The sequence below is a fragment of the Phoenix dactylifera genome, chromosome 6 (assembly GCF_051530095.1).
Source record: "Phoenix dactylifera cultivar Ajwa chromosome 6, Ajwa_hap1_PhDact_Kaust_v1.1, whole genome shotgun sequence".
NCBI classification, from domain to species: domain Eukaryota; kingdom Viridiplantae; phylum Streptophyta; class Magnoliopsida; order Arecales; family Arecaceae; genus Phoenix; species Phoenix dactylifera.
Genome location: NC_143195.1, coordinates 8,016,719 through 8,040,490, shown reverse-complemented (window position 1 = coordinate 8,040,490; position 23,772 = coordinate 8,016,719). Strand labels below are relative to the sequence as shown.

The following is a 23,772-nucleotide window of genomic DNA, read 5'->3' as shown; positions in this document are numbered from 1 at the left end:
GGTCTGACCTGATTAGATTGGGTTCAACCAAATTGCTTTGTTTTAATTCGGGTTTGACCAAATTTGATTAGGTGCAACCCAAGCGGATTAGGTTCAGATGATGTGGCAATTATTGGTGACATGGAATTGGATTTCATGAATTTTAAATAAACCAAAATTATTGCATGGCACATGGACCCATTGCTTGACACATGGCGACATTGTTTGTTATTTGAATTTAAATTCAAACATTAAGCAATGTGTTAAATGATTTTAATCACTCAAACCATCAGCCAAGGTGGCGTCTGAGTTTTTGAATGGATTAAATTCGAATTTCAAGAGGTGATTTCGAAATTTTGAAGTGTTTTACCTTGCCGCATGGATTTCAAATTCCTTCCCTCTTGCACATGTGTTTAAAATTTGAATTTAAATCAGATTTGGTTGAGATCTGATTTGGGTTGTTCCTATTCCTTTGCATGTGCCAACTAAAAGAGATTTTCTGAAAATAAATTTCGAATTTTGAATGAAAATTGGGAGGCCATTAAAAAGGGTCAAACATGGGCACCAAAAATACATCCATTGCAGCCTTCTTCCTCACCCGCCTCCTCCTCCTCTTCTTCTCCATTTTAGATAGGGTTTTCAGGGTGAATATCTAGAAGATTCAAGATCAGATCTGAGTCCTCTACTTTCCTTACAAACCTCATCTCTATCTGCTTCAAGACGATTGATCAAGAGTTGATTGAATCCCGGCGGGCAGATTTCAGCTTTCAAGTGTTCTGCAGCTGCTAGCACTGTTGCGGAAGAAGATCCTTCAGGACTTCGTGTGTACTTCTCGTAGAGGCCATTCATGTGCGTGGCTGTGAAGTCAAGAATCAGATTCACAACTTTCATCCATCATAAAAGGTATTAATCTAGCATTAATCATTTATTATGGTGTCAAGGTCTAGGTCCAATTCTCCGAGGTTTTACCCTCTTTTGGGGCTCCTCACGGAGATATCTCCAGAATCCATTCGATGGATATTCGGAGATTAATTGGAATAGAGTTCTTAAGTTTCAGATCTAATAGTTAATCATGCATAAAAGTTTTAGCATAATTGTTTAAACGATTCCGGCATAATCCTATATGTTCTTAAGGTGCTGATTTCTAGATTTGATCTTGTAAGCATGCATGAATTAAATTATTTGATTCGGTTTTTCCGCTGCGTTTTAAAACTTAAAAAGAACTACGTATGGCTTGATCTCCCTTATGAAGGGGTACGTAGGCAACCCGATCAGGTTCAGCCATGGTTTTCAAAAAAAAAAAAAAAAAATCAGCATGCTAAACACTGAAGAACCTAGGATTCACTTTCAGTGGTATCAGAGCCAGGTTTATGTTTAAACTTTTATGTTTTAATTCTTGCAATTAAATCTGAAATCATTAACATATTTAGATTAGATCTAAAGTGCTTTTTATGATTGATTTAATTGCTGATTATGCATGATTAAGTAGATCTGAAATTTTGGATGCATATGATGCATGTTTGTGTTAGGATTAGTAACATGAATAAATCTGAAATCATAATATTGTTTAGATTAGATCTAAATAAAGTTTATGATTCATATGATCTCTGATTTTAATGAACAAATCAGATCTGAAAATAAAAGTGAAAAAACAAATACATAAGATGTATGTTGTTTGTATTAATTCATGTTGTTATGTATATGTGATGCATGAACATAAAACATAATGACTTAAACATGAATTAAATCTGATTACATGTGATTAATTACAAAAACTCAGATCTGAAAATGTGTTTTAAGAACTGAAGGATTGTAATTAATATGTAATTAAAAAGAAATATGCAATGATCAAAACTTTCATAAGTCTAAACTTAATTGAGAATTAAGTGTTATGAAATAGAATTGTAACTCAATTAATTGACATTGCAAAATTCTTTGGGCATATGGGTTAGCTTGAATCAAGTTCTTAGGATTGGGTTAGACCTAAGGTTAGAATCAAACATGGTCTAATTAGAGTTAATTGATCAAATCTAATTAAGTAGTAACTAGATTAGGTCAAGGAAACTCTAGATTAAATACAATAGTTGTAGATTGATCAATTCCATGTCTTTGATTAGACCAAGATGGAACTTGATTTAGGCTCAGAGGTGTAGCCCGAGTCATTTGAGTAATCAAATCGAAATTGATTAACCAGTCGGTGTCAAAGGTAAGTTTGGCAGTTTTGACCGGTGGTTTTTAATTGGGAGCTACTCGCACTGATTCGTCTTTGTCGAGTTAATGGCATATCCCTTCCACCGATCTCACTTACCTGGCCGACATGGTCAATCACATTTTGATTGAATCACTTAATGATTCGAGTTAGCCCATGCCTTAAGAAAAATCAGTATGACTGATTTAGGTGTCTCCTTAACCGGTTTGAGTCTAATCTGATTTGGTGAAGTCAGTGGGAGAAATTAGACTAACCGGATCTTCTCATCTATCCTAATTATGAAATCCTCTAAAATTATTAGGTCCTTAAAATGAAATGGTTATGGAGATAACTAGGTCATAGCCTCCCATTAAGTTGGGTGATAATGGGTCCAATGTTTTGATAATTATTGGAGGCGCCACACGCCTGGTACTTATCAAGCATTGGAATTGTCATTCAATATATGATGAGTTAAGTGTACCTTCAATAGGCGGTCAGGTGAGCCGAGCTACACTCGGGCTTGGTCGTCTATTAGTTGATTAGACTTAACCCTATCATTTAATGGTTGGATCTGACTAGGTTATTCGGTGGAGGCGCCACACGCCTGCCGGAAAACCTAGGGCAAAATCATCACTAGAAGTTGCTTGGTGAAGCAATTGTTTAAGAACTTACCAATAGGTGCATATGGGTTGGCCGAGCCACACTCGGGCCTATATGGGATCTATTGGGTTCTAGTGCCCACTAAAGAATTAGGAGTAATTTTTCGAATTAGAGATAGAGGCTACCAATTTGTATAAAATAGTGAGAATATCTTTAGACTAAAGTCCAAGTCTACTGTGTTTAGTCAATTCATATACTAATAGCCAAATTTTCTTTTTATGCAGAAATGGCCACTAATTTATCACTTCGCTCATTGTTGGACAATGACAAGTTGACTGGTCCAAATTTCAATAATTGGCATAGGAAACTGAAAATAGTGCTAGAGCATGAGAGGATCCTTTATGTGATAACGGATCAAGCACCTGAGCAGCCCGCTGCTAATGCATCAAGATCGGCCAGAGACACTTATCAGAAGTGGCTCAGTGACCGGATCACTGTTCGATGCATCATGTTGGCAGCAATGAGTGATGAGTTTAGTAGGCATTTTGAGAATACGCAGCCGGAAGATATCATTCAAGTGTTGAATGAATCATTCGGCGTTCCTGACGACGTTGAGAGGCACAAAACTAGTTGTGCCATCTTCAGCGCCCGAATGAAAGATGGGACCTCGGTAACTGATCATGTACTGTACATGATTGAGTTGATCGAGCGTCTAAGCTCTCTTGGCTTTTCCCTTCATGATCAATTGGGGAAGGATGCCATACTAAACTCATTGCCTGGATCATACCGTCCTTTTCTCACTCATTTTCGTATGACGAAACCTGTAGTGAATTATCACCAATTGTTGGGGTTACTACAGACATTTGAGAATGATCACCAACTTCTTAAGAAGACGGTGAATTTAGTGGGAGGTTCATCCAAGGGTCGCTCCTTTAAGAAAGGGAAAAAGAAAAATAAAATCCAAAAGAAACAGGTGCACCATGCTCAGCCTAGTCAGAAAAAGAATAAAAAGGCTGATCAAAGCAAGGCGGAGTGCTTCTTCTGCAAGAAGCAAGGACATTGGAAGAGGAACTGTCCTCTTTACATTGCATCCCTCGATCCGAACCGGCCTAAGAAAAGTGGGCAATCAGTTGCCAATCAAGGTACTTATATGATAATACCTTGCAATTTTTCTATTTGTGATAATTCGAACTGGGTATTGGATACCGGTAGTCCTTTTAATATTTGCAATTCGTTGCAGGGGCTACAAGTCAGTAAGAGGTTTGAAGAAGGAGAAAGGTTCCTGAATGTTGGAGATGGAAGACCAGTTCCAGTTCTAGCTTTAGGAATTCTTAAACTTGAATTCAGCTCTCATGTAAATGTCCTTAGTGATTGTCACTATTGTCCAAGTTTTCTATTGAATATCATTTCTGTAGGCCTTTTGGCCAAAAATGGTTATGAAATATCAATAAAAAAGGATTATTGCAATGTCATTTGGAATGGTGTTGTTGTAATGAATGGAATTCTGAGTAATGGCATTTACATTTTGTCACAGCCTGTTCATGTAATGTATAAATCCAATAAGCGCCCTAGAATAGATAATGTCACGGATGTCTACCTTTGGCATCATAGGCTAGGTCATATTAACAAGAATAGGATGAACAGGTTAAGTAAAGAGGGAATCCTTGATGTTAATGATTGTGAATCATTGACAACCTGTGAATCATGTCTTCTTGGTAAAATGACCAAATCACCTTTTACCGGAAAAGGTGAACGAGCCAGTGATTTATTGACCCTTGTACATTCTGATGTATGTGGGCCAATGAGCACAGATGCTAGAGGTGGGTATTCATATTTCATTACGTTTACAGACGACCTTTCTAGGTATGGTTATGTCTATTTAATGAGACATAAATCTGAATCATTTGAAATGTTCAAATTATATCGTAATGAAGTAGAAAAACAAACTGGAAAGAGTATTAAAACTCTTCGATCAGATCGAGGAAGTGAATACCTCTCCAGTGAATTTTTGACATATCTAGGAGAAAATGGGATTCTCTCCCAATGGACTCCTCCTGGTACACCACAATATAATGGTGTGTCAGAAAGGAGAAATCGAACTCTGTTAGACATGGTTCGATCCATGATGGGGTTTGCTAATATGCCCATATCCTTTTGGGGATATGCTCTTGAGTCAGCCTGCTATATTCTAAATAAGGTTCCAAGTAAGTCTGTAAATAAAACACCACATGAGATGTGGACTGGACGTAAGCCGATGCTCTCTCACCTTAGGATTTGGGGGTGTCCGGCGTACGTCAAACGTTTGAAGACAGACAAACTTGAACCCAAGTCTGACAAATGTTTCTTTGTTGGTTACCCTAAAGAAACTAAAGGATATTACTTCTACTTTGCTGAAGAACAAAAGTTGTTCGTAAGCAATAGAGCAATTTTCTTAGAAAAGGAATTCCTTGGTGAAGGAACAAATAGCTCTAATGGTGAGCTTAGAGAAGTTCAACATGTAGAAGATCCGACACCATCTACTGAACCAGTTGAGTCGGATTTGATTAGATCAGATCCAGAACCCATATTAGATGCACCATTAAGGCGATCGGGTTAAGTACCACGTCAGCCGGACAGATACTACGGTTTCTTGGTCCGGAATGGGGATCCTATCGAACTTGATGAAAACGATGAGGATCCGATCACATATATGGATGCAATGCAGAGGTATGACTCTGATAAATGGCTTGGAGCCATGCAATCCGAAATGGAATCCATGAAGGTCAATGATGTTTGGACATTAGTTGACCCAGCCGAAGGAATTAAATCCATAGGGTGTAAGTGGATATTCAAAAGGAAACGGGGCGCAGACGGAAAGGTAGAGACCTATAAAGCCCGTCTGGTTGCCAAGGGTTATCGTCAACGTTATGGTATTGACTATGACGAGACGTTTTCTTCTGTGGCAATGCTTAAGTCCATTCGGATTGTGCTTGCGATAGCAGCACATTTAGACTATGAAATCTGGCAAATGGATGTAAAGACCGCATTTCTAAATGGAGATTTATAAGAGAAAGTGTATATGATACAACCTAAAGGTTTTACATCTGCAGATGAGTCTAAAGTGTGCAAGCTTCAAAAATCCATTTATGGATTAAAGCAAGCTTCACGGAGTTGGAATATACGTTTTGATAAGGTAATCAAAACATATGGCTTCATTAAGAATGAAGAGGAACCTTGCATTTATAAATGGGCAAATGGTTCAGTTATTATATTCCTTATTTTGTATGTGGATGACATTCTTTTAATCGGGAATGACATTCCTGCATTACAAGGAATAAAGGTTTGGCTATCATCTCAATTTGCTATGAAGGATTTGGGAGAAGCATCTTACATCCTAGGGATGAAGATTTATAGAGATAGATCTAGAAGATTGCTTGGATTATCCCAATCCATATACATTGATACTATACTGAAGAGGTTCAGTATGATTAATTCCAAGAAAGGCTATCTTCCGATGGGCCATGGAATTAACCTCTCTAAAAGGGATTGTCCGACAACCCCTCAAGAAAGAGAGAGTATGGATAGAATTCCATATGCTTCGGCAGTGGAATCTATAATGTATGCCATGACATGTACTAGACCAGACGTGGCATACTCACTAGGAGTAGTGAGCAGATACCAGTCTGATCCAGGTAGCAACCACTGGAAGGTTGTAAAAACCATCCTTAAGTATTTGAGAAATACTAAAGATCAGTGGCTTGTCTATGGTGATTCTGACTTAAAACTTGAGGGATATACTGATTCAAGTTTTTAGTCAGATCAAGATGATAGCAAGAGCGTGTCAGGATATATCTTCACTCTTAAGGGTGGGGCCATCTGCTGGAAGAGTTCCAAGCAGCATACAGTGGCAGATTCTACATGTGAAGCAGAATATATCGCAGCATCTGATGCCGCCAAGGAAGCTGTATGGTTGCGGAAGTTCATCACCGAGCTTGGAGTGACACCCTCCATTGATGGTCCAGTGCCTGTATTTTGTGACAATACTGGGGCCATAGCTCAAGCAAGAGAACCCAAAGCATATCAGCGGACCAAGCATATTCTACGTCGCTACCACCTGGTTCGAGAGATCATCGATCAAGGTGATATTGATCTTCAGAAGATTGACACAAAAGAAAATCTGGCTGACCCATTTACCAAAGTCCTCGGCATCAAAGAGTTCGACGAACACAAGTCGAAGATGGGTATTAGATACTGTGCCGATTGGCATTAGGCTAAGTGGGAGTTGTTGGAATTTGTATCCTAAATGTCAATCGTCAGCATGTTGATGATTGAATTTTGTAAATAAATTGACAAATTAATAAAGTGTTATTTGGCATTATTCATCATTTCATCTTCAAATGATCTCTTATATGATGAAGTCCTTAGGACTTATGTTATGATAAAGGAGGATTTATCTTTGAGTCCTTAAACTTGTTTGCGACGAAATGATATGTTGTTACTAGGACGACAACATTATCGAAATTAGGTCGTTGTGTGACATATACGTTGGTTGTCCTCTTAACCAAGGAATGTGGAGACACTGGTATGCCACACAAGTGAAGTGTAGAAGTACATTTCACTAAACGTGACCAATTCCGGAACGCTCTACTGTCGAGAGATGTTCCGAGTGGATATGGGTATAAGTTTGGCCCTCTGACCTGAGACCGCAACCTGTGACTAGCAAACAACTCACTGTACTTTGGTACCGGACTACCTGAATTTCTAATTCAGTGACGGAAGGTCACTGGGTGCAGTCAAGTACTTGCGTAGTCAGTTGTGAGTCAAGATGGAATTGACCCCTCCTGAAAATAGGAGATAATGTCTTGTGATTAATTTAGCAAAACCTTGGCCAGGGTAATCCCAGTAAAGAGTCACGGGATATCTAAAGTTAATCACATAATGGATGTACTAATTATAGGGTTGACAGTGAGCTCTAAGTCATCCTGGCATTAGGAGTCAAAGGGATTGAATTATACAGTAACCATAGTTCAGGGTTCCAGAATATTTGCTTCGCATATATTCGACCTATCCGGACGTCGGGTACCATTGCTAGATGGTCACATCGATTAGTATAGAAAATTGTTCCTATACTACCGGCTTAGGTTCGAGCCTATGAGGTCACACGCATAGAAGATTCCTGATTGATCAAGAAAGCTGATGAATGATTAAAAATCATTCAGGGATAATTTGGTCAATTTGATTAGCAAATTATCTTATAAAATAATTAAAGTAATTATTGAAGGATTAATTAGTAATTAAATTACTAATAAACTCAATTTGATTGAGTAATTGTGCTAAGGATGAGCCAAATTGAATTGGATTCAAGTTTGGGCTCAATCAGGGTTTTGACCTGATTGGATTAGGTCAGAACCAAAAAGGACTTAAGCTGATCAAATTAATTTTAAATTAATTTGTTCTTAATTGGGGATTGACCTAATTGAATTAGGTCCAACACAAAGTAATAATTCAATTTGATTGAGTTTGCATGAGCCAAAATTGAATTGGATTCAATTTGAGCTCAATCAGGGTCTGACCTGATTAGATTGGGTTCAACCAAATTGCTTTGTTTTAATTTGGGTTTGACCAAATTTAATTAGGTGCAACCCAAGGGGATTAGGCTCAGATGATGTGGCAATTATTGGTGACATGGAATTGGATTTCATGAATTTTAAATAAACAAATTTATTGCATGGCACATGGACCCATTGCTTGACACATGGCGACATTGTTTGTTATTTGAATTTAAATTCAAACATTAAGCAATGTGTTAAATGATTTTAATCACTCAAACCATCAGCCAAGGTGGCGTCTGAGTTTTTGAATGGATTAAATTCGAATTTCAAGAGGTGATTTTGAAATTTTGAAGTGTTTTACCTTGCCGCATGGATTTCAAATTCCTTCCCTCTTGCACATGTGTTTAAAATTTGAATTTAAATCAGATTTGGTTGAGATCTGATTTGGGTTGTTCCTATTCCTTTGCATGTGCCAACTAAAAGAGGTTTTCTGAAAATAAATTTTGAATTTTGAATGAAAATTCGGAGGCCATTAAAAGGGGTCAAACATGGGCACCAAAAATACATCCATTGCAGCCTTCTTCCTCACCCGCCTCCTCCTCCTCTTCTTCTCCATTTTAGATAGGGTTTTCAGGGTGAATATCTCGAAGATTCAAGATCAGATCTGAGTCCTCTACTTTTCTTACAAACCTCATCTCTATCTGCTTCAAGACGATTGATCAAGAGTTGATTGAATCCCGGCGGACAGATTTCAGCTTTCAAGTGTTCTGCAGCTGTTAGCACTGTTGCGGAAGAAGATCCTTCAGGACTTCGTGTGTACTTCTCGTAGAGGCCATTCATGTGCGTGGCTGCGAAGTCAAGAATCAGATTCACAACTTTCATCCATCATAAAAGGTATTAATCTAGCATTAATCATTTATTATGGTGTCAAGGTCTAGGTCCAATTTCCCGAGGTTTTACCCTCTTTTGGGGCTCCTCACGGAGATATCTCCAGAATCCATTCGATGGATATTCGGAGATTAATTGGAATAGAGTTCTTAAGTTTCAGATCTGATAGTTAATCATGCATAAAAGTTTTAGCATAATTGTTTAAACGATTCCGGCATAATCCTATATGTTCTTAAGGTGCTGATTTCTAGATTTGATCTTGTAAGCATGCATGAATTAAATTGTTTGATTCGGTTTTTCCGCTGCGTTTTAAAACTTAAAAAGAACTACGTATGGCTTGATCCCCTTATGAAGGGGTACGTAGGCAACCCGATCAGGTTCAGCCATGGTTTTCAAAAAAAAAAAAAAAAAAATTCAGCATGCTAAACACCGAAGAACCTAGGATTCACTTTCAGGCTGACCTTGAGGAAGTATTTGCAACCTTGAGGAGATCTCATATGAAGCTCAATCTAAATATATGTGCCTTCAAGGTCACCTCAGGGAAGTTCCTTGGACTTATGGTGACATAGCGTGGGATTGAGGCCAACCAGAAAAGATTCACACTAACCAAGTGGATGACTAGTTATTAAGGACTAAGTATTGGCAGTATTTCTCTTGGGGTGCACCATCCCTGCAAAAATAGAAGCTTGAGAGTAGCAAGAGGAGGATGAGCTGGAGGACTTCTGGATACTTCAAGTTGATAGGTCTTCCAGCTTAAGAGAAAGAGGAGCCAAGCTGATCCTCACTAGCCTAGAAGGAGTTATCATAGAGTATGCTCTGCTGCTTGGCTTCAAAGCATTTAACAACGAAGCCAATTATAATTCCCTCATCACTGGCCTTAAACTAACCAAGGAGCTTGAAGTCCAATACTTGAAGGCCTTCAATGACTCTGAACCCATTGTCGGACAAGTCCCACAATGGCCAAGTATCTTCAAAAAGTGAAGGACATCTCCTCAACCTTTAGTAAATTCGAAGTTCAACGAATTTTGAGGATAGAGATTTTCAAGAACAACCTACTCCCAAAGCTAGCCACTTGGATTGCATTGAGTTGAAGAAGACAGTCTACCCTGAAGTGCTTAAGAAGCCTAGCATTGAGGAGGAGCCAAGCTCGATCATGCAAACCAACTTCGAACCGAGCTGGATAGATCCCCTCGTTGACTACTTTTAGGATGAAAAGCTTTTTGAGGATAGAAAGGAAGCTTGGAGGCTTAGATACTAGGTGACTTGCTATGTCCTCCTAGAGGAAAAATTATACAGGTGGTCATTCACCCTACCTCAGATATCTCTGACATTTGAGGCAAACTATGCCTTTCGGAAGGTCCTGGAAAGAATCTTGGGCAACCACTTGGGGGGAAGGGTACTAGCATACAAACTTCTACGATAAGGCTGCTATTGGAAAACCATTTTGAAAGATGCGGCTGACTTCGTGAGAAGGTACGACCAATGTCAGCGACTTGCAAATGTCCAATGACAACTGGCGGCCCTGCTTAAGCCGATCGACATTTTATAACATTTTGCTCAGTGGTGGATGGATATCCTTGGACCTTTCTCATAAGCAACCGAGCAAAAAAAATGTCAAATAGTAGCCATCGAATACTTCACTAAGTAGGTTGAGGCCGAGCTGTTAGCTCGGATCTTAGAGAGAAATGCCCAAGATTTTGTTTGGAAGGTGATTATAGGTTGGTTCGAGCGTCCGCAGGTGATTGTCACTGACAATGATAGGTAGTTCGGCAATGCTCGTTTTAAGCATTTTTGCGTTGAGCTTTATATAGACCATCAGCTGACCTTGGCAGCCATCCTTAGACCAACGAGAACGCCGAGGTGACCAACAAAATGATATAACAAGGCAAACGATACTATAGGGATTAGAGACGAGGCTAGACTGAGCACAGGACTTTAGGAGGATGAGTTGCACAACATCTTTTGGGCATACCAGACCACATACTGAACCCCAACAGGAGAGATACCCTTCAGCCTCGTGTTTGGCATGGAAGTGATGATTTTGTTGGAGAACAGTCTACCATCCTATCGGCTGGACTCATCGACGAGTAGAGAAACCCAGGGAATCTCCAAGCCAATTTGGACTTGCTTGAAGAGATAAAAGAATGAGCTCGAATCTGGATGACTGCATAATATTAGTGCTAAGTAGCTCGATATTATAACTCCTGAGTGAAAACCAAATTCTTCTGACCCGGGGACTTAGTGCTTAGGAAAGTTGAGATGGTGCAGCCAGGAGAATAGGGCAAGCTCACACAAATTAGGAAGGACCATACAAGGTAATGGAGGTTAGTCATCTAGAAACCTATTACTTGGAGCAACTTGATGGGACATCTGTGCCTCAAACACAAAATTTAGCCAACGTACGAGCGTACCATTAGTAAAATAAACTGTTATATCATGTAACCTAACCATGAATGAATAAAACATCTTTTTTTTGGATTAGGAGGGGTTAATCCTAAATTTTGAGAGTCTAGCAAAGGTACTCATGAAAGGCCTTAGCCTACTTAACTATAGGATTTTCTCGTCATCATTATCTCTTATTAAAATTATGGTTTTAATCACTACAATAACTGTTACTTGTTGAAAAGTATTCAAATTAAGACTAATTAAATTGAAAATAAATAGCTGCCATCATGGCTATTATTTGTTATTCCAAAAAAATGATGATCAACAACAAAAAAAAAACCATTAATATTTCCTCAAATCACTCTTGATTAAATAAAACATACTTTTAATTATTGACTAAATAAAAAACTCGTTTAGGTTACATGATATTTGAATTGAGAAAATACACCATCTTTTTCATTGCACATATGCAAATAATGAACATGTGCCGCTGTTTCTATGGGTTGGTGGCTTTTATAATGGAATAAAATTTAAATAATGACTATATTTTAATAATCCTTTATTAATGTATGCAATACACCTCCCCACCGATGCTTTTATTGTAACAGCCATTATAACATTACATTAACAGATTATTTATTTATTCATGCTTTTAATCACCGATCCAATAGTACACATACTTGTATCTTATTTATTGATACTTCTGTCTGTTTAGTGGACGTGTTAAATTTTCTCATTGTTTGCAGGGCCTAATCGCCCTGTTCATTTAAGATATTCAATATAGGTAGTTTTTTTTCTCAAATTAGGTAGATTTGGTGTTAAGTATAAAAAGGGTAGGAAGGGATAAGCATGAGAAATATGAGGAGGCCGCATCTCTCATTGCAACGATTTTAACTACCAGAATCCTCTAGAATCTCATGGTTCTGTGAACTTCCTAGTTTGTCTCCTTGCGTTCCTGCACCTTCCTGCTCTAAGCGGAGGCATCTGATGGACAACTTGATCCAGAATCCAAGCAGGTTCTAGAGAACATATAAGATACATGGTTATCAGCATTTCCATCTAGTATCAGCAAGCTTACCCATAAGGCTAGGCTTTGATATCAATTTTTGTACTTTGAAAAAATGCATACAGTTTTAATATTTCGCAGTAAAAACATGGTTACGAATACTTCTAGCACAGAAGCAACAGTCTAAGTTGCATTCTATGGAGCACTATCCTTGTTTTCCTTGGACTGTAAATGTTTCAGTGCTAATAACAATTTGCATCAGGAAAAGAAAGAAGAAAAAATGTCATAGAATGATGGAGTTTATATTAAACAGTACAGTTATTCTATTATATTTTGACAAGAGAATTTGTGTATTTTTTCGTTCGAGGTGAATAGTGGAACCAAACCTAACTATCTCGGTGTTCAAAAGAGTCCACCATCTCTGGCATTGTGTCCTGTAACGAATAATTGCATATCTACTTCAGAGGAGAAGAATGATCTCAAGCACTATGTCCCTCCATGGTAAGCTTCCGTTTACTAATTATCTACTCTTACTACCTTAAAGACGAAAATTTTGAGAGATGAGTGACTGCTGAAGGAGTGTCAATATATTGCTGAACCCCTTGCCGTACTGCAAAGGTGACCACTATTGGCTCTACCAGCTTAGCACAAACATGATGATGAAGAATTCTAGTTCACACATAACTGTTCTCACCTTGTGGGCTGCTAGAAAAAGTAACGATTAACGCGAGCTATGGTTTCCAGTTTCTTTTTTTTTTTTTTTTCTAAGCTAGAGATTATTCAGGTTAAACTTAATCATTAATCAATCCCCAAAATAAAGGCTTGATGTAACGAAAGAATATTTCTCTCAACCCATTTATGTCAAATCTCTCAAAAGATATTTAAAAAAAATAAAAAAATTGGTAAAAGTAGGGTTTTAAGTCTCCTTTTCTTTCATATCCACATCCTTCAATTTAAAAACTAAGGTACCACTACAAGAAAATGGGGTTTTGCCGACTCTTCCCCGCCGACGCTAAGTAAAAGCGTCGGCCAATTTCGACAGGCCGCCAAAATAGGACGACGCTTTTATGTAGCGTCGGGTGAAATTTGAATACGACGACGCTTTAAAGCGTCGTCGGAGACCAAACCGCACCCAACGCGCGGATCTTTCCTTTTTCCTCCCCGATCCTCTGCCTTTTTTCACAAACCCTAACCCTTTCACCCAGCCGCCATCCCCCACCCCCCCCCCCCCTCCTTCCTCCCGGATCCCTCCTTTTTCCTCCCCGATCCTCTGCCTTTTTTCACAAACCCTAACCCTTTCACCCAGCCGCCATCCCCCACCCCCCCTCCTTCCTCCCGGATCCCTCCTTTTTTCTCCCCGATCCTCTGCCTTTTTTCACAAACCCTAACCCTTTTCACCCAGCCGCCATCCCCCACCCCCCCTCCTTCCTCCCGGATCCCTCCTTTTTCCTCCCCGATCCTCTGCCTTTTTTCACAAACCCTAACCCTTTCACCCAGCCGCCATCCCCCCCTCCTTCCTCCCCGATCCAAGTTGGCTACCCCTCTGCTTCGGATCCCCCTCCCCCTCCGAGCTTCGAGGACGACGGTGGCCATCGAGAAAGGTGTTCTACCCCCTCCGAGCTGAGGATATGGCGGTGACGGCGGGCGGGCTGTGGTCCGACGAGATGAGCGGCCATGGATGCAGGTAGATGGAGGCCCCCGTCCATCTCGTAAGTTTCATCTCCCCCTCACCTCTCCATCCACCCTTGCAGCCCCATCTCCCTCCAAGAACTCCTCCTCCTCTCACCCTCCGCTCATCGGAGGCCCAGGCCGCAGCTCGTGGCAGAGAAGAAATTGGATCAGGCCCCAAGGAACGTTCGAAGGGCTCGGAGGCATCTGGAGAAGGAGATCGGGAGAGAAGAGTATGTTCTGATTTTTTAATTTTTCTAGTTCTTCCGGTATTGTTTTTTTGTTTTTCATTTTCTTGATTCTGGAACCCTGCAAATCAGCGCATCTGAGGGCGATGGAGGTGGCCAAGGAAGCTGGTGCTCTGCTCTCCTACGACCCCAATCTCCGGCTGCCCCTTTGGCCATCACCCGCAGAGGTCAGAGAGTAGATCAGCGACGCCGAGCTGGAGTTCCTGACCGGGGAGAACTCTGTGGAAGATGAGGTTGCCATGAAGCTTCTCCTGGTCACCATCGGGGCCAAGGGATGCAACGCTAGTGAATACGACGTCGGGTGAAATTTGAATACACCAAGGTATTTGCAATTCCCAGTAATTAGAATCAAGCTGTATCTTCAATCGCGGGTTTTGTTGGTGACATCTGCTGTCGATCTTGATTTGCAATTCCCAGTAATCTCCTGCTATGAAGCTCTAGCGGCCCACCCTGAAGCTTAAGCCAAGAACCATCGGGGACAGCAAGTCCCCGATGAAAAATATTTTTTTTTAAAAAACGTAGGGCTAACGCCGACGCTTTTAAGCGTTGCTAAAAAGCGTCGCTAAAAACCGACCTTTTGCAACGTTTCCCAGCCGCGTCGAGAAAAATTTTTCCCACTCAGGTATCGTCGACGCTTCGGCGACGCTTTGAATAGCGACGGTCGGGTCTTTACCGATGCTTATAAGCGTCGGTAAAGGTTGAAAAATGCGCCGGAAAAGATCCTTTTTTTTGTAGTGTACATAGCCTCTAATTATAATGGTGAGATCCATTCTTACATAATTCGGTCCAGAATTCTCTCCTAATTTAAATAAGACTAGCTTTCGATAAACAAATATAACTAATAGAAATAAATATGAAAAAGCTAAAATTTTACGGAACGTAAATCTCAGCTTCTATATCAGCTTTGTCTTCTATTGTTCTATCTAATTCTTCTTAGATTGAAAGATACAAGCAGTGAAAGTCTTTCCTAAAAAAAAAAAAAAATCGGTTTGAACAACTCATTTTTCAGACCCTAAACAAAGAAATATCCGTCCAAACCAACTAGAGGATTGACATTATGTCATAGATGTCAAAAAATTATCCGACTTAAGAAAAAAGACTAAGTTATAGCCTCCAAAAATTCTGCGTGCGATTCAGCTTTCCAATGTGACGGATCTCACTTATAAACCTTATCCAACCCTACTCGCAGTGGCCAAAGTGGTCCACAACAAGTCTAGTGATCCTTCTAGATTAGGATTCTCCATGTTAGGTGATTTTACTTCTACGAAATTAAAATTGAAGATAGAAAAATACTTGCTTCTCCATCTCACAGCTGAACTACTTGGCTTGCTCGGAGATAGTTTCTGGTCTTGCTCTTCTTTGCTTCTCGATATTAGCGAACTACCCATCCCACTTCTCTATTTAGACTTCATGGCAGGGATGCTTCTTGCCATCCTTTCTCCTTGACGAGGACAATGGTGACTTCCCTCTATTTCGATCTTGATCGATCGACCTGTGGAACAAAGAGGCGAGAGCTTAGCCTCTCATAAGTGAACCTGCTTCTCATATGACCATCACAAACTTATTATAGGTTTTAACAAGTCGCTTCGCATGGACAGCAATCATGAGATGTATGTTTCCCTATGTTTTCAAAGCATGGATCATAAACACTTTCCCATTCTTGGCGAGATGATACTTCCTTTGCTGCCTATAAAAGATTGGATCAAAGCAAGGGTTCCCAAGAATGATTGGGCATGCATCCAAAAAAACTACTTCGCATGTTACCTCATCAATATTCTTCTCAATTATTGTGAATCTAAAGGTACACTGCTTGATGATTTTCAACTCGACATCTTTCTAAAATCCATCCGAAAAGGGAGGGATATGATGAGGCTTGGTCTGCAACCCTAGCATCCGAATAGACTTTCAGAGATAAGACTCTTCTAGCTTTCAAGTTCTATAATAACTTTGGTGATGCTCCATTTCATCTAAATCTTCAAGTGGAAGAGTTCCTCTCGCATCTCTAGATCTACCTTAGTTATTGTCACAGATTTCATCAAGTGAAGACCCATGTCGATGTATGTTTAGTCCCATATTGGTTATGCACTAGACAGATTTTGGGTACTTATACAGGGCTAAAGAATTTAAATAATACCTTTCAACTAGCTTTTTTAAAGATGGTCCCACATTGTTACAAATGGTATCCGAGCAAATGCAACCCATAGTCCATATGGACTAGGAGATGCTGCAGCACGACCCCTTTGAAGTTGACTATAGGCTAATTATGGTACTTGTGATTAGATATACATATATTTGAACCCTTAGCCTGACAAGTATGCCAAATCTTAAATAGAGGAAGTATGGAGGACCCATGTGGACATGTGCTTGTCCCATATTGGCTATATACTAGGTAGATCTTAGGTATTTATATATGGATAAGGAATCCAAATAATATATTTTGGCTAGCCTTTTTTAGTGAGGTCTTAGGCTCAATTTTGAATCTGTTTGCTCAAGCTCCGGTAGCTCCTCAACCTCTGTTACATTAAGGGCCGCCTTACCTTTCTTCTTACAATCCTTTGACTTCTTCCTCTTCGACTACAACTTGGGTGAAACTTCCAACACTTTTCTTAGTATATCCACTAATATTACAATGGTCGTAGTAATTTTTTTTGAGTCATGTTGATATGCTTCCTACTCTACTCCATTTTCTAATATAATTTTCAACCATCTTTCCTAAACTTATCACCTTTCTTGCCGTCCCTATGTTGCTTTTTCTCCTTAATCCTCATGGCTTCATGCTAGCTTCGATGATATCTTTAATTTTGAAGAATTTCGGCTCCTTTCGGATTCTCTCATAGAGACCTCCAATGTACTTCATAAAGATTGCATGATTATTATTAATAAAGATCCTAAGTGAGATAAATTGCTTGTGGAACTAGGTGATATAATCCTAGACTGATTGATCATGCTTCTATCATAGATACTGCCACTTGTTCCGCCGATCCTTCTCGTGGCCAATTGGGTAGAATTGGTTTTTGATTAAATCTTTGAATTGGATTCATATCAAGTTAGAGACGTCATTGTTCCTCGTATACAAATTCTATCAAATAAGAGCATGGTTAGAAAGCTTAAGATGGGCGAAATTTACCTTCTGGACTGTTGACCCCCTAATGGATTTTGATGAATACAAAACACTAGAGTTTAATTTATCTTAACAATTTACTTGAGGATTTCAGGTGATTAACTAAGAATATTGTTAAGAAATATCTAGGCAAGTTTCCATATTTTTCAAGAATTTATTGAAGAATTTTTGAGTTGAAGAAAACAGATCAGGGACAGCCGAGACGTCTCCGGGTCGTCTCAGAGACGTCTCTGGCACAGACAGGAAGAATTGGCACGTCTGGAGACGTCCCCGGCACCTGGTGAGGCGTCTCGCAGGGTCGGAGTCGACTCCCGACACTGCGGAGTCGACTCTCTCAGAGGCGGCAGAAAGGCCGATTTCAAGGGATGCGCGCGAGTCGCCTCCACAGGAAGCGGAGTCGTCCCCGCAAGTAAAAAGCAGACTTCCCGAGTCGTCCCCAGAGAGTGCGGAGTCGACTCTCTCAGAGAATTCCAGAGGACATATTTTTCAGAGATAAACCAGCAGAGTCGTCCCCGAGGCAGCGGAGTCGTCCCCATGCAAAAAGCGTAAACATCCTGAGACATCCCCGTAAAGTGCCGAGCCGACTCTCTCAGAAAAACAGAAAAACAAGAAGTCAAAGAGACCTTCTGCGGAGTCGTCCCCGTAAAGCGCAGAGTCGACCCCAAACAACGTCAAAAGAAAGTTTATACAGCCGAGACGTCTCGCGTTGAAGCGGAGACGTCTCCGGAGCGCCTGGGACGCGACTGACACACTTTTTCAGGTTTGTTTGAATTTCAAACTTCCATATCTTTGTGTCTAACGGCTATATTTGCTTTTCGATCTATAAAAGGGAGCTCTTGAGTGCCTTCCTATATCTTCTCACCAACCCAACACAAGATCATTCAAGAGAGAAGAAAGAAAAAGAGGTTCAAGGGAGTTAGAGCTTTCAAGAGGAGAAATCAAGTGCATTCAAGTTTTTTCAACTGATTTCGTGCTCAACCACTCACTCCCACTTGGCATTCAAAGCTCACATTCAAGCCAACGCGATCCACATCGGAAGAACCATCATTCCCCAAGCTTCCAACGGCCAAAAGGGTTCTTCCGGGTTTTAATATTTCTCATTTCTATATTCGCTTCATTAAGAGCTTTTAAATCCTTGTAAAACTTTTCATTATTGTGCTTGTTCCAGTCAAGGGACTTGGAACAAGGAAAAGGCATCCCAAGCCTAGGTGAAATTGGGGGATTGTAGGGTTCGTTGTTAGCCCGGAGTAAAACAACGAGTTGGGTAGTGCACTCGCAAAACTACCGGACTGTAATCTTGGATTATAGTGGAAATTCCCAAAGGTGCTTTGGGGAGTGGATGTAGGAGCAGTGGAAGCTCCGAACCACTATAAAACCTTGTGTTTGCCATTGACTGTTCTCATACCTCTATCTTTACTCTAGTTCATACATTTGTGTGTTTTATTTTTAATTAGAGAAAAAGTTTTAAAACACCCAATTTACCCCCCTCTTGGGTGACCATCTCTGGGCAACAAGTGGTATCAGAGCGGGTGCTCTGTGTATTTCTTGAAAGACCTAACCGTCTTAGCCAAAGATCTAGATGGCAACACCCTTTAACAATGTTCCTGCCGAGGGGCAAGCAACCAATAGACCTCCACTCTTCAATGGGACAAATTATACCTATTGGAAGACTAGAATGAGGATTTTTATTCAAGCACAAGATTATGCCTTGTGGAGGGTTATAATCAAGGGACCACACGAACCATCTCACATGGTTAATGGCATTCAAGTTTCCAAACCTGAGGAGGATTGGGATGAGAATGATAATAGGATGGTTCAATTCAACGCTAGAGCCATGAACTCATTATTCTGTGCTCTAGATGTGAATGAGTTCAATAGAGTTTCCACCTGTAATTCCGCCAAGAAAATATGGGATAGGCTTGAAGTTACCCACGAGGGTACAAATCAAGTCAAAGAGTCTAAAGTGAACATTCTAGTTCACAAATATGAGTTATTTAAGATGGAACCCAATGAAACCATTTCATGCATGTTCACACGCTTCACGGACATAATAAATGGTCTAAAGAATTTAGGTAAATCTTACACTAACCCAGAACTTGTGAGTAAAATTCTCAGGTCTTTGCCAAAAGCATGGAAAGCGAAGGTCACGGCGATCGTAGAAGCCAAAGACCTCAACACACTGGGGCTTGAACAACTTTTGGGCTCATTGATGACGCATGAGCTCACAATGAAGCAACATGAAGAAGATTTGCCAAAGAAGAAGACAATCGTACTCAAGGCTACTTCGAGTGTGTGTGAAGAAGAAAGTAGTGAGAGTGAAGAAGAAAGCGAAGATGAGGATTTGGGTTTAATAGTAAGAAAGTTTAAGAAATTCATGAGAAGAAAGAAACCCTTCCCAAGAAAGAAGTTTGGAGGGAGAAATGATTGGGAAAAGGAAAAAGAAAAGGAAAGAGACCCAATCATATGTTATGATTGCAAAAGACCGGGACACATCCGTTCCGAATGCCCTCAACAGAAGAAGCACTTTGGAAAGAAGAAGAAGAAGGCGTTGAAAGCAACGTGGGATGATAGTGACACATCCTCCTCCGAGGAAGAGAAGGAAGAGACCGCCAACTTGTGCTTCATGGCATTCGAAGACGATGATGTATGTCAAAGCTCAACTACAAATTTTACATTAGAAGAGTTATATGAAGCTTTTCAAGAACTCATGAGTGATTGTAGTATGCTAGGAGCAAAGAATAAAGAATTAAAAGCCTCCAATCAAAGACTAAAGGATGATATTAAAAACCTATTGATTGAGAAGGAGAGCGTTAAAAATGTTAACACCATTGACCTAAAAAATAAAAATTCAAAACTTAGCATTGAAAATGAAACGGCAAAAACACTAATTAAGGAATTGAATCTAAAAGTAAAATCCTTACTCAATTGTAATGCCTCATTTGCACAAAATGTTGAAACCCTTAAAAATGATAAGGAAGAATTGGCTAAAGAAAATTTGGTTCTTAAAAATGAGGTACATAAGTACAAACCAATTGTGGAGAAATTTACACAAAGCTCTGAAAAATTAAATCTTATTCTATCAAATCAAAGAGCTATTTTTAATAAAGTCGGATTAGGATATAAAACTGGCAAACAACAAAAGTACCTAAAGAATTTTTTTGTGAAAGCAAAAGATGTCAAAACTGAAAAACCTACATGCTTTCATTGTGGAAAAAGTGGACATAAAGCCTATTCTTGTATTCAAAGAAAGATTCAAACTAACAAGAGTACATTTGTAAAAGGTAAAAACACAACTAAAGTATGGGTGCCCAAGGGAACAAACTACACTAACCAAGAAGGACCCAAGAAAACTTGGGTACCTAAGAGCTTCACATGATTATTTCGCAGGTATGCCTTGCAGCCGGGAATAAAAAGAGAATGTGGTATCTTGATAGTGGTTGCTCAAGGCATATGACCGGTGACAAGAGTCTCTTCGTCACCTTGAAATCAAAAGAAGGAGGAGTAGTCACATTTGGAGACAATGCTAAAGGTCAAATCATTGGTGTTGGTAAAATCTCCATATCACCCTCCTCATTTATTGACAATGTATTGTTAGTTAATGGACTAAAACATAATTTATTGAGTAAAAGTCAATTTTGTGACAAGGGCTTTAAAGTGTCATTTGAATCTTCACTATGCATAATTAGTAGTCCAGTTGACAATGAGATCATACTTACAGGACATAGGCATGGAAATGTTTACATGGTAGACCTTGATGATCTCACCATGAAGGATGGCCAATGTCTTGTAGCCATGGATCCCAAAGTCAATGAGACTAGTTGGTTATGGCATCGTAGGTTAGGACATGCTAGCATGGATTTAATTTCTAAATTGATTACAAAAGATCTAGTCAAAGGACTACCAAAAATAGACTTTGAAAAGAACAAAATTTGTGCTGCATGTCAATTAGGGAAACAAACAAGAAGTTCTTTCAAGTCTAAGAACATAGTCTCAACATCAAAACCCCTAGAACTAATTCACATGGATTTGTTTGGACCCACTAGAACTGCTAGTCTAGGGGGTAAGAAATTTGGTCTTGTAATTGTTGATGATTTTTCACGTTTTACATGGGTTTCATTTCTTGCACATAAAGATGAGTCCTTTCCCGCTTTTATCAAGTTTCATAATAAGGTTTCGAATGAACTCAATCTTAAACTAAAAGCAATTAGGAGTGATCATGGTACCGAGTTTGAAAATCAGCATTTTGAAAAGTTTTGTGAAGAAAACGGTATCAATCACAATTTCTCGGCACCCAGGACACCCCAACAAAATGGGGTGGTAGAAAGGAAGAATCGCACACTAGCAGACATGGCTCGTACCATGTTGTGCGAATCGGATCTACCAAAGTACTTTTGGGCTGAAGCAATAAATACTGCTTGTCATATTTTAAACCGTGCTTTAGTTAGATCTATCTTAAAAAAAATGCCTTATGAGTTAATAAAAAATAAGAAGCCCAGTATAAGCTATTTTCATGTTTTCGGTTGTCGCTGCTTTATTTTAAACAATGGGAAGGACAATCTAAGTAAATTTAGTGCTAGATCAGATGAGGGGATCTTCTTAGGTTATTCCTCATCCAGTAGAGCATACAGGGTCTTCAACAAGAGAACTCTCGTTGTTGAAGAATCCATTCATGTTGTTTTTGATGAAGCTAATGGAGATTCTTCTAGAAAAGAAGAAGATAGTGATGCAGGTATACTTGAAGACAGAATGAAGGAGTTCTCCATACAAGACAAACAACTTGAAGATGAAGTCAAAGAAGATACAATTCAGCAAGATGAAGAAGATCAACCCCAAGCAAGAAATCAAGATCTTCCTAAGGAATGGAGGTATGCACATGGTCACCCAAGGGATCTAATCCTTGGTGATCCTTCACAAGGGGTAAGGACAAGATCCTCTCTAAGAAATACTAGTAATTATCTTGCTTTCGTTTCATAAATAGAGCCTAAATCACTAGAGGAAGCCGAAAAGGATGAAAATTGGATAAATGCTATGCAAGAGGAATTAAATCAATTTGAAAGAAATCAAGTTTGGACTCTAATGAAAAGACCCCCTAATGTTTCAATTATAGGCACCAAGTGGGTATATAGAAATAAACTAGATGAAGATGGAATAGTTATAAGAAACAAAGCTAGACTAGTTGCCAAAGGCTATAATCAGGAGGAAGTAATAGATTTTGATGAAACTTTTGCTCCTGTTGCTAGGTTAGAAGCTATTAGACTACTTTTGGCATATGCATACTTCATGGATTTTAAACTCTATCAAATGGATGTAAAAAGTGCCTTTTTAAATGGTTATATAATGGAGGAAGTTTATGTAGGACAACCTCCAGGTTTTGAAAACCACTTACATCCAGATTACGTTTATAAATTGCATAAAGCATTGTATGAACTTAAGCAAGCCCCTAGGGCATGGTATGAAAGATTAAGTAATTTTCTAATTGAAAATAAATTTAAGAGAGGAAATGTAGACAAAATCCTCTTCATTAAAAGAAAAGGGAATGACTTATTGCTTGTGCAAATTTATGTGGATGATATAATTTTTGGTGCTACTAATGATAGTCTTTGTCAAGAGTTTGCCAAGCTTATGCAGAGAGAATTTGAAATGAGCATGATGGGTGAGCTCAACTTCTTCCTTGGGCTACAAATAAAACAATCAGAGGAAGGCATCTTCATCAGTCAGTCCAAATATATCAAGAAAATGTTGGAAAAATTCAAGATAAAGGATGCAAAGGAAATCAACACACCCATGGGCTCAAGTTGCAAGCTTGACAAATATGAAAAAGGTAAAAGTATAGACTGCAAATTGTACAGAGGTATGATAGGCTCTTTACTTTACCTTACTGCTAGTAGGCCAGATATATTATTCAGTGTTTGCATGTGTGCTAGATACCAAGCATGTCCTAAGGAATCACACTTGCAAGCTGTTAAAAGAATTTTCAGATATCTAGTAGGGACATCTAATGTAGGCTTATGGTATTCTAAGCAATCTGACATAAATTTAATTGCTTATTCCGATGCTGACTTTGCCGGGTGCAAACTCGACAGAAAAAGCACAAGTGGCACATGTCAATTCTTGGGTGCTAATTTAGTTTCTTAGTTTAGCAAGAAACAGAATTCAGT

At 39.4% G+C, this 23,772-nt stretch overlaps 1 protein-coding gene across 29 annotated transcripts in view; it reads left to right on the top strand.

Annotated features, from left to right (window-relative positions):
• LOC103697526 (DUF1499 family protein) overlaps positions 1-23,772 on the top strand; it is a 49,244-nt gene that overhangs the window by 4,949 nt on the left and 20,523 nt on the right. For 10 of the 29 annotated variants that reach the window (XM_089923850.1, XM_089923844.1, XM_089923841.1 and 7 more), the window contains one exon: positions 610-12,945. The exons of 4 other annotated variants lie outside the window; for them this stretch is intronic. In XM_089923850.1, the coding sequence (XP_089779976.1) occupies positions 3,054-5,363 (2,310 nt within the window). In that variant the 5' untranslated portion in view covers positions 610-3,053 and the 3' untranslated portion in view covers positions 5,364-12,945. 15 more of the 29 variants (XM_088723246.2, XM_088723247.2, XM_039118474.3 and 12 more) reach the window with 9 other exon arrangements.